The sequence below is a fragment of the Bemisia tabaci genome, chromosome 7 (assembly GCF_918797505.1).
Source record: "Bemisia tabaci chromosome 7, PGI_BMITA_v3".
Lineage (NCBI taxonomy): Eukaryota > Metazoa > Arthropoda > Insecta > Hemiptera > Aleyrodidae > Bemisia > Bemisia tabaci.
In genome coordinates, this window is record NC_092799.1 from 38,427,749 (window position 1) to 38,446,328 (window position 18,580).

Genomic DNA, 18,580 nt, shown 5'->3' on the forward strand with positions numbered 1-18,580 from the left:
GAAGGCACCGGGGTAGCTAAAACAAATCTGTGGGAGAGGGGGGCTACAACGGGTCTTTTATCCTTCAAGAGTTTCCACTGGTTCTGACAACGACCCACCCATGATGCCACTTTAGTCTAATATCACTCTTTTTTTCTGTTCCCAGCGGAGGAGGATGAAGAATGGAGCGAAGGGGAAGCTGAGCGGAAGACCAAGTCTCCGGCAGGGTCGGAGGCGAGCGAGGGCGCAAAGGGAGCGGCGAGTCCTCGGCCCTCGGCGGCGTCGCCCGTCCCCGGGGCGGACCCTGCGGGGGCGGCCGAACCCTCGGAATCTCCGCCTGCGCCCACGCCGCCACCGCCCAGGGTCCGGCTTAACCCGAGCTTGGCCACGGACCCCGCGCTGAGGCTCAAGACCGAGCAGGAGGAACCCATGGAGGTGGATCAGGCGGAGGCGGAGGAGCAGCCGCCCCCGCCCGCCGCCGCCACCCCCAAAAGCGGCGGACCCACCCCTACGCCCACACCTACGCCCCCGCCCACGCACATACCCACCAGCGCCGAGTTGGAATACATCGCATCTCTTCCGCCGGTTCTCCAGACCGGTGAGTCACTCTTCACTTCTTCAGCCAATTCGTCGTTGCCCCCACAGAAGAACGTAACTGCATTTCAATGTTGCCAAAATTCCTCTGGTATTTATTATCTCCCTCTCGAAAATTGCAATTTTAAGGCAAAACATTCGGGATATCTAATTGAAAATTTTACTGGTTTTCCCCTGATCTCATGCAAAAATCAGACAAGTATTGAACAAAAACAGGTATTTTCTTGTAAACAAAAATCGAATTTTTTGTCAATTTTGCAACCTTGAAATGGAGTTACGTTCCCTCGTTGAATTTTGGACGCCAACTCTTCAGTATTGTGTAGCGTTGTAGTGCGCAAGGGTTGGATGGAACAAATTTTCCTACGAAATGTTTACCTTGCCATAGCATCGTTTTTGAAGTGTGAAGCATAAAAAACGCATATTTTTCGTGAAGTTAGTCAGGCTACCTCTTGAGAAAACTCTGTGTCTGCCTTTTAAGCCGATTCAAGTCGTCCTTCTGTACTTTCAGATAGACGCCAGTAACATGATGAAAGTGTGACACAAAACTTCCTGGTCTTTAACACTACGTTAGTTTCATTCGAATAGACCGCTGGGAAGTTTCCTCGGAAAATACGAGGAAATCACGCAAAACAAGCATGATCTAAAGGCAGCTGCATTAAAGAATTTTTCGTGTAAACCCGTCTGTAAATGAGGATTGATGAATCCACCTCTTTCTCTCATACTTGCATCGGGCTAATTATCCGAAACGACACTTGAAGTCACGAGAGAGGCAGATGAAAACCAGAGTTGAAAAACCTTAAAATAAAATGATGCTGACGGGAATGAGAAGTCATAAATAATACTCAGTTTTTTATTTTATTTTTTTTCAATCCGGCAACTTCGGAGGCCCTTGTCTAATCAACCGATATCAAACCCTCCTCAAAACTAAATCTTTTAATATTCGAACCGAAACGAAAGTGAAAAGATAAACAAGCGATAATAAATTACATCTACATCAAAGTTCAAAATATACTACTTAAAAGTAAAGCAAATGAAAATAATCGCCGCATCGATAAGCGGCTAAGATGATAATGAAGATACCGCGCTAATACGGTATTGAGCGGAGGTGAGACGACAAATGAATGGTTATTAAAATCTCATATTTTTATTTTCTGATGAGCTCTCGAGCCCATGCGGATGAATTCAAATTAGGGCTCATCCAAAATCTAATATATTAGCTTTGAGTATTCGTCGATTGTAAGAATCATCTCCCCAGCGAGGCCGCTTCACACCTTTATTTGACTTCCCTCTTAAAAATCGATAGTCGATGCCGATAGGAATTTTTTTTTCTCAGCGGTGCCCTTGTATGAGGTCTCCTTATCGGTTTTTGAAAGTCTGAGTAGAGTGATTGACGGATCAAAAGGATCGGTTTACATTCAAATCGGCATTTAAGTCTCACCCCCCCCCCCCCCCCCCCGTTTTTCATAAAAAAGTTGCTCTAAAAGTGTCATTAAAGGATGATCTCTAGATTTAAAACAGTGAGTCAAATACATTGATCCCCATGCTATGGTATAAAAGATGCAGTCAACTTTTTTTGTAACTTGAATCCTCATTTCACAATTAATCGGGCAAGAGATATATCTATCGTTGTATGCAATGTTTCAAAATGTCATTCTTTTAAAAATGTCTTGTAACTGCCAAACGCACTAACTTACTTATATCAATCTACATGATATAAATATTGATATAGAACAGTAACGTTGTTTAATGCATGTCTAAAGTTATCAAGATCTTCACTTATTTTTAGTTAACTGTTAGTTAATTTCACCAAAAAGCGACGGTGAAAGTCTGCAAACACGTATCTCGGAAAAACAGATTTTTCAAGAGAGCGAAAAAACTGCCTACATTCCTCATCGCAGGAGATAGAAAGGAAGTAATTCTTCAAGATAGCAAGGATAATATTCATTTTAACTCTCAGTCGCCCAGACTTTTTTACACTCAAAGTCTCAAGGCGGTCAAATATATTGATTTGATGGTTTTAGAAGTATCATCCATGTTATTTCTATGTTTTTGAAGGTTCGAAATACTTCTCTACTTTTTGGTAATAAACTGGCGATTTCTTAACTTCCCCCCTCCCTACTCATCATCCCAATGTAATTCCCTCAGAAGAAATAGCCTGGAATTTCTAGAGGTAATAAAAAAAAAAAAATCCCTGACGATAGAACTCTCACGGGAATACCATTATTCTACGTGCGCCCTTTTTGGAAAAAAAGTTCAAACAAAGGGCCCATTACATCTCTCCAGTCTTTGGCTGGGTTGTTCACGCAGCTCTTGAAGCACCACTATAAATATAAGGCAAGCGGAAACAACACAAAATGGAAATAGAGCGAGGGCGCGTTATTGACGGCGCAGAGATACAACTATTCGTACTTGACGGATGTCCGGGTTGCCTGTGCAAAATTGAAGGCGCGATGGCGCAAAGCGAATTGGAATCAATGTTTTTCGAGTTCTACTTTTTAGGCGACTTTTAGATTTTCTCGACTAAAATAATTTGACAGCAGATAGAGGGCATCTACCGCACCTTATGTCTGCAGCTAACTCAAAACCACCGAAAATCAAGATACGTGGTCCCTGACTTTCACCGTCATAATGGTGTTTGATTTTTTTTTTTTTTTTTTTTTAAAAAAACGTTGCAAATGGATCACGTATCGACGGCCAAAGTACAGAAAAATGTATTGCGACGTTGCAATACTTCCTGTCATACTTTATTTTTTCCTTACAACGTAATTCCTTGTAAGCTCTCTTGGTTTTTCCCTTCTGTCAGCTCAATTTCCTGAATTTTCAAGCAATAAAACTTGCTTCTCCTGGAAAATGTTACATAGGAGCTGGTAATTTCGAAACACCGCAATGCAGATACGTAGTTTCACACTTCAGCTATCGATATTTTACTGCAAATGGCTTACATTGAACTTAAATAATGTCATTTTATCAGAGCGTTCCGGCGATCAAGACTGAGACCACTATTTTTCCTGACATATTTGTCTATCGATTCCTGAAAAAATCTTCGCTTTTTGTATTCGTATCATTTGAAAAACGTACTCTAATAACACTTTCTGGCAGCTTATTTGTCGCTGACTAATTCGTCTGCTCTGCTCTGCCCTGCTAAGAAAAAACACCGTATGAACCTTCACGCGCTGCCAAATTTCCTTCTATTAAACACGAATTTCCTGTTAAACTTATGGATATGTTTCTTGTAATTTTTAAAATTATTTTGTTCGTAATTTCACCGATAGTTCCTGAAAATTTCAAAGAAAAATATGCATTAATTTCTTTAATAATAAACATTTCATCTAAGGAAATTCGGCAACTCTCGGCAGTTCATACGGCGTTCTTCCTTAGCATGTTCGCTTCTCTTCAGGTTCCTCTCAGCCACCGAGTGCAGCCAGAGAGCGGTGATAAAAGATGGCTCCTCGTTAGAACAGGTGGCTTAGAGCAAGTGTTCACCTCAGTTTTTTCGTCTCCCAGCTGAAGAGTTATCTCGCTCCGATACTATCTATCCACCGTTTTTCTCCAGCTCTTATTTGTCTCTTCATTTTCGACTCACTTTTTGGTGTCAATTTCAATATTTTATTTTGTTTTTTTTCCTCAGTTATCGCCTCGGGTCGGTTTTTTTGTCCACCGGAGCTAGCCCCTGCGAGGCCTACCACGCCACGTGCCTCGAAACATGACGCCCCATCCCCGGCTGAAAATCGACAAGGTAATTTTTTCCCTCGACAATTTGTAACGACTCAATTCTGACAACTTTTATAGATTAACTGCTCGCCAAATCCTAGAATGAGCCTTGATAAGTCGTCGTTTCCTAGTCGAAAGAACATAACTCAATTCCGAAGTTGCCAAATTGACGCGAGCAATTCAATTTTTTACGAGAGTGTATTCATTCAGTTTTCGTCTAACATTTTTTCTGATTCTTTGAGATCAGGAAAAAAATCAGTAAAATTTTTAATTAGAGATGCCCAAGAATCTCCCGGTAAAACTGCAATTTGCGAGGTGGAATTTGGCAACATTGAAACGTAGTTAGGTTCTTTTATGAGGGAAACGACGAAATGTGTACCTCATTCAAAAATCAAAATGAAGACGAAAGAAAAGAATTGGTGCCTCTGTAGTGCTTTGGATTGGATTCAGTTTTACCTACTTTTCTGATTATAGTCACAATATTGCTTTTGTAACAATGTTAACCGGGACCGGACAGTGTTACTGTGACCAAAATAGTTATCACTACCTGTAATATTGTAACCGTATGTACCATTATACAAAGGGTATAAGACCTGAAATCCGCCTAAGCGCTGCAGGTAGCGATTATTTTTGCCCTGCAAGGGAAGTAGAGATGAAAGCAAGAAATAATTATTTTAAACCCAACAACTATGCGTCCGAAGTCTCTAGTTTAATTGATTGAATTATTCGATCTTTGGAGGCCAAGTATGGTCTTTTATCCGAAAATTTCACTAACAGTTATCAGTTCAAGTTTCAAAAAATTGAGTTCAACCTTTGCGCTCTATTCCAATTGTCCGAGACTGTACTACGTGCTTCATTCTCAGCTCTTACAAATTTCAATAATCAAATATATGTAAGAAAAATTCAAGGGGTTCTATAAATAGAAATCCATTTCAATCACCTGAAGTTCTTCCTATCACTCTCCAAAAATTGTCTAATCTCGTAAATAGTACTTTGTTTAAGCTCCTAACTATAGACCAAAAATCATCTCAAGTCCACGCTGACACTCTTAAAAGTCTTATATCCATACCTGTAAATTAGTTTTTATACTATGTAAATACTTTTTTTTAAAAACAAGTTTTGTTGTTTTTTTAGGTCCTGTTTTTATGTGTTCACCATGCGGTATTCGATATAGTTCTCTGAGCACTTTGGAGGCCCACCAAACATATTACTGCTCGCATCGGCGAACGGCAAATAAAGGTACGTATCATCAGAAAACCATTAAAACCCCTTTTTTAGATAATAGGAAAACCTAGATGTTTTACAGGCACATCTGGTTTATTTGACATCTGGTTATGAACTTTTCAAACTTTATTTTTCTTGAATTTAAGTTCTCGTTCAAGATCTACGGTAAGGACAAAAAGTCTAAAAAAAATTAAAAAGTTATTTGAACCAACCCGGGTACTTTGGATCCTTTTTTCCACCTAAAAGGTCAGGAAAAAGCAAGGATTTGTTGGAATTCTCGTAACAAAATTTTTTGCTTTTACACCACCAATGCATTCTAGCCAATGCACCACCAATGCATGCATGCAATGGCACTCATTTTTTGCACCATCAAAAGAAAACCTAGAAGCACTTAACGCTGAGAAAGAACAAAAAATGCAACGCATCTTGATAAACGAGATCAGTAACAGGTAGGTGTTGATCACTGGCAGTTCCCTCATGCACGTGCAGTGCAGTGCTATGACTGCAACCGGTCCGATATGGCTCAGTTAGTCTGATTCTCATTGTTCGTCGTGCATCTTGAGGTGTGATTGCAAGCAGTGGCTCAAAACGCATGGGTGAGATTCTGAGCCCGGCCCGACGGATGGATAATGGTACCGATGAGGATAAAAAAAACTTCAGCGATCGATGAGGTTAATCTCAGATGTTCAGAAAAGTTATTAATATCAATGCCCATAAGTGTTTCTATGTCTGTGTGATAAGATATTATGAAGAGCGAGCTTTTAATCGTGAATCTCTGGGAAAACAGAGGTGGGGATAATCGGAGCCAGATGGAAGACCTAAGGCACCTGCGACTGCGGGGTTTTTAGGAAGAGATGTAGGGTAGATTTGTATTTTACGAAAGAAAATACTTCAAAAACTGCGTACAGTAGATATCTCATATCAAAGAGTTTTCCCTCTTTTTCCTTTCATAATTTATCCTGGTTTTTAAACGTTTGCATTTCAAATTTCTCAAGATCTAGTTTGACGCAATGTTTTAGGATTCGTAATACCTTTACTATGTGATACCAATGTGAGTTAGTGTTAATTTTTTTCGAATTTCAAAAACATCAAAGAACCAACTCCTTCACACAATATTATTTTATCTCCTCTTCTTCTTCTTCTTCTTCTTCGACAGCTGTAATTTTTAACGCCATCACATTATAACGATGCCAATGATCATGAGAACAATTTAACAATGAGTGTGCTACCGTTTTTCCGCGTGACATGCGATAACGTGCGGGTATTAACTTTCCCACCGCCCGCTCTCTTGTAGGTGATCACAAATACAGAGGCGTAGCCGGACATTTCTCAAAGGGAAATTACTGTATGTTTGGAAAATTCTCCAATTATGGCGAAGGGGTTGGTTTTAGACTGCCTGGACCTCCTTGGCCACGCTCCTGCAGAAACAACAACAATTTAGAAAATTTAAAACAGAGCCCTAAAGCAGACTAAACACCATTATCTTGGGGCTGATAAGGTGATAGAGTAGTGGGACCCGCTTGGAGATTCGTACTTTTCCTATCATGCAGATCACCGATGCCTGGACGACCACACGCGCACCGGCGCTTCTCGCGAAAAACACGCGCATCCATCGCCAACACTCGCAGCGTCTAATCGCAATCGCTCTTCAGATTCAGCGCGATAGCCGCCGCGTTTTCCCAAGCTGCGTCCACGCTTCTGCTCACTTCTGTTCCGACCGTCCAAGCGTCAACTTTCGCGCCTTCACGTGTAGTGTGTGTCCCGCGTGACGTTAGCCCCCTCGTGACGTCATCCCCAGGACGATACCCTCAAACATGCCGCATGTCTCCCCTCCGTCCAGACCTATCTTCTGCCGGCACTACATCGGCGTTTTCGCGGTCTTCTAGCGCCAGGGACCATGTTCCGACGAACATGTATGTATCGATCCACCTGTTTTTTGTTTTTCATCCACTCCTCGTCGTTCCTCGGTTGGCTTTGAAAACCAAAGGAAGCACATAACTTAATCGTGATGTATCGAAATTCTTGCTTTTCTATTATTTTTCTCTGAAACACTCAGGTATACGCTAACTTTAAGTTTACCTGTCCGTTATCGGACATTTTTTTGCTGAAAGGATCCATAAGCAAATGAATTAAATCCAAAGGAATTACGTGCGGAGGATTTGCGTGTTACATAGTTCCATCTGACTTAATGGATTTGCACATAGTTCCTTTCGACACTAATATGAAATTCGAATCCTTATAAAGTTGAAACATTCACTTTGGAATCATCAAAAATTCAAGTGATCTCCGATACAGGGCAAGGTTACTATCCCGTATTGGACGTGCGAAAGGATGCAGATATTGATGTTTAAAGTTTATTTCTAAAGCCTCAGCAAGGACTGGTAAGAGAAGATTTTCCTTCTGAATTCTGAATTCTAGAAGATGACTGTATTACAAGACTGTTTTTAAGTTGTGTTGCGGGAGACGCACTAAGCAACTTGGCCATTATTTACCGGAGGCTTAAAAACATCCTTGTAGACATGAGGAAGGTGGTAGAATAGTGCTAACTCTACATTTTTCGGAGATGAAAACCAGGCCAACACAGCAAAATAGTGTGGTTCCCGCTCTACCTATCACCTTGTTACTTTGAGTCGGGCCACTTTATAGTGTTTTACTCTTGTAAATATGAAGTTCAATGGAGTGCTGGGTAGTTTTTCGGAAACGCGTTCGGCCAATAGTTTGTATGCGTCCCTATTTGACTTACAAGACCAGTCATATGTGTCTCTTTTTCAAAACCGTCAATGCACTTAAGTTTGCTTAACGCCATCTCTGGAAAAAAACACATTGGATCTAGAGTGCAGACTTTTGAAAACATTGACAAGAAAAAATACTCTTGATTCAATCGGATTTTTGCTTGAATCAAAACGAAATCCGTTTAAATTAAGAGGCTTGGTTCTTGATTTAAGCTAGATTCTGATTGAATCAAGAGTAATTTTTCTTGTTGATGTTTTTAAGAGTCTGGACTCTAGATATACAATGTGTCTTTTTTCCAGTGATCCAATGTTCCAATAAAAAATATGAGTTTTTATCATCTTAGACTTTATCCCTTGCATATCCTTCAACTTCATTGCCCTTTGAATTATCTATCAATAAATTTTCTCTCTTTGTTTCTTAGGGGCGGAAAGTGAGAGTGAAGACTCGAAAACGCAAGGCGAGTCGCTCGCGAACGAGGATGCCAGCGGAGCGGAGAGCGGGACAAGCGAACCGGCCCGGAAAACCGTCCGGAAAGGAAAAGCGTACCGGTGTCCGCACTGCTCGTACAGCGCCGACAAGAACGTGAGCCTGAACCGGCACATGAGGATGCACTCCACGTCCCCGGCAGCCCAATACTCCGGCGAGACCCAGGTCGACCCGGTCCTCACCTCCTCTCACCTAGTCGACCGCTACTGTCAAGATTGTGATATCCGATTCTCCTCGCTGAAGACCTTCCGGGCCCACAAGCTCCACTACTGCAGCACGAGGCACGTCATCAAGGGCAAGCCCCCCTCGGCCCCCTCCTCCCCCTCGGACAGGGTCACCCCCGAGTCGCCGAGCATCCCCGACAAGGCCGCAATCCCTCCGCAACCCATCCTGGCGTTACCGACCAACCCCATTCTCATCGTCCCCTACTCGCTCTTCCAAAGCGCGAGCGTTCTCTCTGGTGCTGCTGCTATCGGTCTGCCCACGCAGGACACGGCCTGTTTGCTCCTCCCCGATGGCACCCTCCAACCCATGGCTCAAGGAATATTATCTCAGTCAAATCCCTCTTTTCCTAAGCCACACCGGGCACCCCAGTCCACCGAGCCCCAGCAGGTAAGCTCTCAAATCCAGTCACTGGTTTCATATTATTTTTTTGGGGTCATCCATAAATGACGTTAGTTTGTTTTATTTTTTAACACCCCTTCCTACTTATCAATGTCAGGTTCTTTGTCAACCTCTTTTATTGATCTTGAAGCAACTAATATCGAGCCACCAACAACCTTGCGTTTATTCCATTAAAGGGAGACAAGAAAAATTGAAACACCTTCAGTTTCTGAATAGGCAACACGGACATCCATGGAGCACGAATAGTTGTATCTTAACTTCGCTAATAAACTTGGCTTCGTCGCGTCAGTCGGACAAGATGAGTGAAGCTGCTCCATCTTTTCCAGTTTAATTTCAGCAAACTTCCTCAAGAAAAATATTCATTTATTAACTGGAATGTCTTGGAATCTATTTCATCTCTCTTCTTATGATGCAAAAACGAAAACAATGATAATTAAAGCGCCGTGCGCAGAAAGGATATTTCTGGGTTTGGGTGTCTCAAAATCTCTGCTAACATTTCATCCATTTTGATTAAAGCAAATGTATGTAATCCGTTGTAGCTTTTACTGAATACTTTTAATGATTTTACAATCCTGACAACGGAAAATTTCAGAAAATTCACGCAATAGTCTCCTCTCGAAAACATGCATTAGAAGTGGAGATCCTGAAACTTTGCAACCGAGAAATTCGCTTTCTGCACGCAACGCCTCAATTTTCTCGTGACAATCTTAGAAGGATAATGCGCTGTTGCACAGTGGACTGAATCAATTAGAAAGGTCGGACATGAAATATTTGATAAAAACTGCGGGTTTTGATGTATTTTTTGTCACATTTTAAAGTTTAAGGGGTTCTTTTTCAAGAAAATTTTACGAGGTTACTAACGGAGCCACTTTTAGAACCTCAAAGTTCTGTATAAACGGAGTTGTAAGTGTTTAAAGTTTCCAAATTTGGTCCGACCTCGCTTATTGACTCGATCCACTGCGTGTGTCGTTAGAAAACTTAATTTTAATCTCTGTTTTATCTTACTATTTCAAGGTTCCCAACAAGTCAAGATTAGAAAGTTCGAAAGTAAAGCAAGAAGCGGAAACCTCAAGCAGCACAACTCCCCTGGATTTAAGTCTAAGACGGGATTCTGCAGAGAGCGATGTGGTGGTGGACATGTCGGAGGACGAGAAAGAAAATCGGCAGAGTGAAGACAACACGACCGACCACGAAGACATAGTCTGCGCTCCTTCGATACCCCTCATGTTGTCAACTTCATCAACATGCTCGTCCCCTTCTCCTGTACCTCTCTCCCCAGCAAGCTCTACCAGTCAAAGGAAGCGACCCAAACTGAATAACAGTAATAGTCCTAGTCCGCACTCTCAACCAATCTCCCCTGCGAACAGCATAAAGTCCTCCTCCAGGACACCCAATGGAGTCATAGGCTCAAAGTCTAACGAACCAGTTAAACGAAAAAGCAGCGCAGATTCCCTTGACTCCGCCTCTAATCTATCAAGTTTGCTTTTGGCAGCATCTAATGCTCAAAAGAAAGATCCGTCGCTTCAACCGGAGCTACCATTCCCACCAGAGCTCATTCCTCACCTGTCATCCAAGCTAAATTTAATGAAACAGAGCAAAGCGGTCCCCCCTCTATTAAGAGCGCCATCTGAACTTTTAAGCTCTGCTATTCTTCCACTGCTAACGCCTGAGGTTGCTCTTCAACTCTCCATACCCCCGATGGCACCTATGGCTGCAGCCCCTCCTGATGTCGTCGGCCCTCAAGTATTAGTCAAACAAGGAGTATCCAAGTGTCAGGAGTGCAACATCATTTTTTGTAAATATGAGACATATCTCGCGCACAAGAAACATTACTGCTCCGCTCGGATCAACCCTGAATCCGAGGGCGATTCAAAATCAAGTCCTCCGACCTCGCCGGCGAATAAAGTTACGCCCCCTCCTCCCTTGAAAGAAAGCCCGGGAACTCCTATCCCCCCTCCGCCCCTCGCTAGTCTGCCTGGGTCCAAAACTCCTCTCTACCAATTCATCTGTGCGGCCTGCGGCATCAAGTTTACCTCCTTTGATAATTTGACAGCGCATCAAACGTTCTACTGTCCAAAGAGGCCATCCGTAGAAGCAGAAACTATCAAAAAATGTCATAAGTGTAAAGTAAGTATACAGAAAAACAGAAATCTCAATACTTCAAATTTAATAAAACTTATTCGAATGCCATTTCATTCACCTACTAAAAATTATAATAACAAAAAATATGTTTAAATAAAAATAAATTGATAGAAAAGAGATTACGTCATAGCCCTAACTTATCCCAACATATCCCATAACCCTATGAGAAATACACGTTCAGAAAATTTAATCTCCCCTGAAAGTGCTTATTGATAGAAAAAAATCAAGTTTGCATCGAGTTGTATCGGCATCAGCGACCAAAAACGCTTAGAATGTAGTCCCATTAGTTGTTTAATAAGAGAACATATAATTGATACAAACGCAATTAGGAATACATTTTCTATTCCATTGTACAATCATTTTTCCCTAGCCTATTTTGCTTAGCTACCCTCTTATTATTCGTTAGTTAATTTTTCATTATTTAATTTTTACAATAAAGTATTAAAAGTGCATCGTTTTCTTTAATTGTTCAGGCAAACATTATTGGGCCCTTGGAACAACATCAATGCAGTGCAACTGGTGTTGGTGGCTGGCGGTGTTTGGTTTGTCCTCATGTAAGCGCTACATCCGGAGCAGCTCAGCGACATCTTGATTCTCACACCAACATTCGTGCCTTCCTGTGTTCAATATGTCGCTACAAAGGCAACACTTTACGTGGCATGCGAACGCACATCAGAATGCATTTTGACAAACGAACCTCAGATATTGTTGTGAGTATTTTCCCTTGTATGGCAGGATAAATTGAAAAATTCATTTACAGAAAAAAACCATAGAGTACATAGAATCGTAATGTAAATGGGAGAGCTAGCGCCATGTTCTGCTCGACGAGTTCCGAGCCCGGTGTGCGCCGAGTTTGGGTCACTTTTTCGATACATGTTCGATCCAAAATGGCGGTGTGGAATACGTGGTGATTCCCATCTTCTTTGTTTACATTGGATGGCCGGGTACCCGTGTATCGCAAACAATCGATTATGTATCGAAAAGTGATCCGGCGTCACACAGGAGTCTCGGAATTCGGGGCCTGGAAAATGCTTTAAAAGTGGCGCCAGCTCACCCACTTACATTACGACTCCATGTATGTACTCTATGAAAAAAACTAAGATTTCTCTTCATCAATGAAAAGCAAAATTATTGTAACGGTTTTTTTGTTATTCAAGTATAATAGTTCCTACTCTTTTAAACACAAGTCTGTTGACTTTATCATTAAGTATAATTATTTCTCGTCTACTTACAATTCTAATACTATTGGCGGCATTTAAGCATTGTGCTCTTATTGATGCAGGACCGGATTTACCTACTTGCTGCCCATGGGCCGCCTGCATTTTTCCCTTCTCATTCGTTTTAAAACATCAATAAAAACCACCAAGTGAACGTGCCGGAGGAGGAGGAGTGCATAAAACGCGTTTACTCGTGTCGGCCACATTTTTTGCGAAAGCCTTGTCAACACTATTTGCAAAAGTTCACGGAACTATGCGCGAAAGTTAAGTTCCGTAAACCTATCTCTGTGTAGACAAGGCCTTCCATTTATCAGAAACGAACGAAAAAATTATGAAATCACAAACATATGTGGTTTAATCATTTAACTTCCGCCGCCGCGCACCGCGCTGACTGCACTGTGTTTGGTGCAATGTTTGAAGTATTCCTACAGTCTTGTAGGCGCTATGCGTTTCCCGCTGACCGCACCTTGTTTGGAGCAATGCGTGAAGTATTCCTACAGTCTTGTAGGCGCCATACTTTTCACGCCGACTGCTGCTGAACGCCCTGTGAAGTACCTATTCGTGCAGTCTTGCACGCCGTATTAGTGTTTCATGCCGATCGCCGCGCCGAGGGCTTCTCCTTTTCATATCAAGTCTCGTCGTGCTCTCTGCGCCGCGCCGTTCAAGGCCAAATTGCGTGTTTACTCTCTCTTTTAACTCGACTAATTAAAGGTGCTGTCTCTTGTATCACCGGGAGGCGACAAAAATAGAAATTACTATACTCTCAGAAAATTATGGATTTTGTCGCCTTTTCTCGTTTGTAATTTTTTTTCTGAATCTGATTTATTTTTATACCTTTATTTAAAAAAAATTGCAAAATTTGCCGCTCCCTTTTGCCGTCATGGGCCACGGCCTATGTGGCCACCCCATAAATCCGGCCCTGTATTGATGAATTTATCTTTAGGAAATCTTTCCGAGGTAAATGCTTGGTGATAAAACGAAATAAAACAGAACCAAAAATTAAAACCCCCTTTTTTAATTCAAGTTTTTATTTATTACTTATGTAAATTGCAAATTGCAAATGTTTGCAATTGTTATGCAAATTGTTATGTATTTATTATTTTTCTATTTCAGGAGGAAAATTACATATCTTGCCAAATTGAGTCCCCGAACCCCTCTCCATCATCAAAAGAGGGCCCTGAATCTACAAGTAAACCCAGCCCTGAAGATTCTTCGAGCTGTAATGGCAACGCAACTGACATCATCAAAGTTAAGAAGACTGAGGAGGAAGAGTTCATTGATGTAGATGACATCACCATTAAATCTGAGCCGATGGATGATAATTCAAATCAGAATGCTGAGATGAATGCTGCCTCTCCGGAAGATACCAACTCCCTCCCTGAGACTTTAAATAACAACAAAAAATTTGGATCTAATTATTGTAAATCTTGTGATATATCCTTTAATTATGTGAATAGCTTTTTGGTGCACAAGAAGTATTATTGTTCGAGCCATCAAGCCAATGAGGCCACCAATGGTAACAACAATGCGAAACCTCATGCCCGGCCAACTAGTACTCAAGTGACGTAGATGTATCAGGAGAGCATTTAATTCTTAAATTTTCCTGTCCATATAGAAGATCCCCTATTATTCCAAAGAAAATAGGAGTTTTAACTTTTATTCTTTGCTTCTCTGTTGATATCTTTAATTTTATCCTTCATTTCCCCTTTATTTTTAAATCACTTCAAAATTTAGACTGATAATCAAATAAAAGATCTTTAGGGCTCAAAAAGTTCTGTGCGCACCTTTACAGAGATCACAGACTATTGATTGACATATTGACATTGAGACCTTTGTATTGACAAGCTTACCTAAAATAAATGGCCTTGTCATTCATTCTGAGATGATTGATCTCTCTTTAGTATGTGCCCAATTTCTCAATAGGTACGTAATTACTTAATTTTTAAGACAACAAAAGTTAAAATTTTCGGTACTTATACCTCCCAGACAATTTATTTTAAGAATGAAAATCAAATTGATAAAAAGAGCGGAATAAATTGAATCGTAATAGACTTTGTATTAAATTTTTTTTTAAATTATTGACCCTTTTCATTGATAAATTGCAGCTTTGTATTTGAAGTAAGTACATTTATATGTTTATATTTTCACTTCACTGCAATCAAAAAACATTTTTAGAAGTATGTGTGGTTTCTTCGGTAGAAACTTTTGAAATTTTACATTCTTTGTGAGTCATTCTTTGAGGGTGCATAATAATTTAGATTTACGTGGCCTGAATGTTAATGTTGCTCTTTCCAGAATCCTTATCTGAAGAAATTTCTTTATTCGGATATACCAAAAGAAGCTTCTGAGGGGAGATCTCTTATAACTTTGATATACTCTTAGAGCTTCTTCCTTCTTCCTATAATTTTACAGACCCTCACAATCAGTGGAAATCAAAAATAACATTTTCTTATCAATTTTTACTATTCTTTCACTTTCTCTCTAGTCGTTTTCAATTTTTTGTCTGAAGGAAAATGTTTTTGTAAGTGTATAATTTATTAGAGGAACTCTAGAACATTGGCTCAAATTGCAGTTTTTGGCAGACTGCTTTGAGGTGCAGTATAAAACTAAGCAAATTCATTTTATCACACTTTAAGCACATACCCCTCAGTATTTTCATCATAATTTTTATTTTACATTGTTGACTCTAAAGACAAGCCTACAGTAATAAGTATTGAGATCTTACAGTCATTGGTTTACTTTCGTCATTGAGAGACTCTTTCTGAAATTCTTACAGTTCTGTTGAATACCTAGGTAGATGGAAAATGAAGCACTGAGGATGTTAAGCCATAGATGTCCTTCAAAGACTCAATTTTGATCTCAAATTGCGTTAATATTGCATTTTTAAAATTGTCTTAAATTATTCTAAAATTTGCTGGATTTATCTACTTGTTAAGTTCAACAGAATTATACCTAAACTATTCTAACATCCCATTCATTTTGGTATTTACTGAACCTGATTGATGTTTAAAGAGTTTCCCTTCTATTTCCTTGATAAGTGGAAGTTGGGATCATAAGTGTGCGTAAACATGATTTTAGATCCAATGGATATTTAAGCACCATAAAAGTATGTGTGTATACCTCTATGAATGATCAGCAAGGCAATATTTGTCGCTGAAGTATTTTCATTTTTTTGAAATTTTTTGAGCCAATGACTTTTTTTTTAATTTTGGTGCTTGCAGCTAAAGCTGTAAAAAATATTTTCTTGTTAGTTACTTTTTTGAACATGCGAGTCCTCTTCCTGCTGCTTTGGTAACCAAGGCTAACCATATGTATATGGGATTAAACTCATCTAAAATGAGTGCTTAGCTCCAGTTAATGTGATTTTGATCATTCAAAAAAATATACATAAGTACTCTGCTCCTTTACAAATTAATTCATTTTTAGGAAGAACATGACTTATTTATCATGGCAATTTTCGTGAAATTTGTTTTTAACTGCAAATTTCAAGCCATAAATGACAGGTTAACTTCTTTGCTGAAAAAAAGGAGGAAAAGAAAGATCAATCTTTATACACACTGTAACATTTTCATAATTTGTATGTCTTTTGTCATGTTCAAATCATTAGGTAAACTGCTAAAGTTACCCTTTTTCATACTAAGGATATAGTAAAAATACATTTTGGAAGGTATCTCTTAATAGTAATAGAAGAAACAATTTAATCAGCCCGAAACCTTGACAAAGAAACTTAAATCCGGACTGAGGCTGCAAATAATAAAAAGGACACATAAAATAAAATAAATAGCCCAGAAACCGGGCTTACCAGAATACAGGGATCTTTTTATTTTATTTTATGTGTTCTTTTTATTATTTATGGCCTTAGTCCCGATTTAAGTTGTTTCCTTCTCTGAATACGAGGTACCTTCTCTATTTGTCAAGAATATGTACTTGATGAACAGACAGGAGCGTTTCCTCTGTTGGTTACCCTACCTTTAATGTTATTAGGAGCTTGTCAAATCATTTAAATTAGTATTACTTCAATAAATTGGATACAAACTACCATTACATACAATATCGATTGCTGACTGCAAACATGCCTACTTAGGTGCAACATAACAAAATTTCCAATTATATTTCATTTTCTTCATGGAAAACTCATCAAGATATTTCCTTGCAACTCTGTGTTATTTTTTCAGAGTGTGTGAATACAATTCACCGAAAAAAATCGTAGAAGCTATGAGTTAGTCCTCTTTTAAAGGAAATAAAACATAATCGGATTTTTATAATGACCCAATTATAACTACGCTTTTTGCAACTTCAGCCTTCGATACGTACCTACCATTGCAGCATGAAGACTGGATTGAAGGGATCATTTGGCAATATGCCAGGCAATGATAAATTCTGTGAAAGACTATAATTCCATTTTTAGGTAGTTTAAGTGATCTAAAATAATTTCCATGTTGTTTTAAAGTAATTATTTTTACTGAAAGTTTTAAGTTATTTTATTTTTGACTGCGATACTTATAATTTAGCTCTAATGAAATGATCATAGTATTTATGATTTCATATGTTGCCTACATATTTAGTATTGTCATGTGCAAAAATTCAAGTTTAAATCTGTAAGTAAAGGTATCTCAGAAGAATTGGTTTCAAGAAAGTTGAGAAAAGAAAAATTAGGTAGGTACCTAGTCAAACGGTACCTAGGTAATATACACTTTTTAACTTTTTAAGGACTTGTGGAAAATCAATTCTTCTGGAGAACCAAACGTCATAATGTAGTAATAACTCAATTTGCCCTTAGACTAATCATTGTTTTGTTTCTTTGAAAAATATTTTTGTTTATTCCTGTAATATTTTCTTATCTATTTGGTTACTCTCTTCTCTTTCTGTTTTACCCATCACAGTGTAACCACATTTAGGAAGTATTACCCTTTTGTAAAAAAGTTTTTTATTGTTTGTACAGTTGAAAATTTTGATAGATCTAAAGTCAAGTGGCAATCATATGCACATTCATACTAGTATCAATACTACAACAAGGCAAACTACAAACTATGAACTGCTCTCATATATTGAAAAATCCTCCGAAAGCTAGACTACCTATGCTAAACTAGGTAGATAAGCAAATATGACCTGTGCAGTTGGGAATTTTTGTATGATATGAACAATTTCTTCAAAGAGGAGGATCATTTTACACTCAATTGTATGTCTCACATTATCTACTTTATCATAACTTACTCTATCCCAGCAAAATGTAACATCTGTCTGGAAGACCACACCTACTCATTCTTATTCACTTAAAATTTCACCAAAATGAGACCTTTGTAAAAATAAAAACTCAGTTTTCAAACATTTAAAGATAATATTTTGGAGGGAAACATTTTTTCCATAATATAAATCATCATTTAATGTGTTCTTTGTAGCCCCTTTAAAATGTTGTATGGATAGGTACTGAAAGGTGGTAAAATTTGTAACTTACCTTTTAAGCATCTGCCATAATTGTACATAGTACGTAGGTAGCTCCCCTAAATGTAGGAATTCGGTGTTAAAGACGTTCATGTGTACTTTGTCTGTAAAATCCTCTGTACGTGTTTCAAATTTAAATATTTGTAAATAATCCACTTTACCTTTTGTTTTCTTTTTTTTTTATTTTGTATGATTTTTAGTTGTTTATAGCTTTCAAAGCTTAGGTTTCATATTTTGTATCTTTATTCGAGCTGGTCGTTAGTTTAAGTAAGAGAAAAATTAACGAGGAATAAATCCTCCAAAAGATTATTACCGTTTGTCATAGAATAATTTATCTGTTTCAATAAAATTTACATTGACTGGAAAGTAAAACATAATTTCTTGCTATTCATCATGAGAACATCCCAATAATCCTGCATATTGTCCAT

The 18,580-nt window shown here is 39.1% G+C and overlaps 1 protein-coding gene across 2 annotated transcripts; it reads left to right on the forward strand.

Moving 5' to 3' along the window:
- The first annotated feature begins 272 nt into the window (after positions 1-272).
- ush (Zinc finger protein ush) lies at positions 273-17,845 on the forward strand. 2 transcript variants are annotated; one of them, XM_072302812.1, is made up of 7 exons: positions 273-577; positions 4,202-4,309; positions 5,419-5,523; positions 8,663-9,339; positions 10,366-11,478; positions 11,967-12,203; positions 13,824-17,845. In XM_072302812.1, exons 1-7 carry the CDS (start codon positions 409-411, stop codon positions 14,277-14,279), a joined length of 2,865 nt encoding a protein of 954 aa, XP_072158913.1. In that variant the 5' UTR covers positions 273-408; the 3' UTR covers positions 14,280-17,845. The 2 variants fall into 2 exon arrangements, with proteins under 2 accessions (XP_072158913.1, XP_072158914.1); XM_072302813.1 differs by lacking the exons at positions 273-577; positions 4,202-4,309; positions 5,419-5,523 and adding an exon at positions 7,069-7,421.
- Positions 17,846-18,580: the final 735 nt, after the last annotated feature.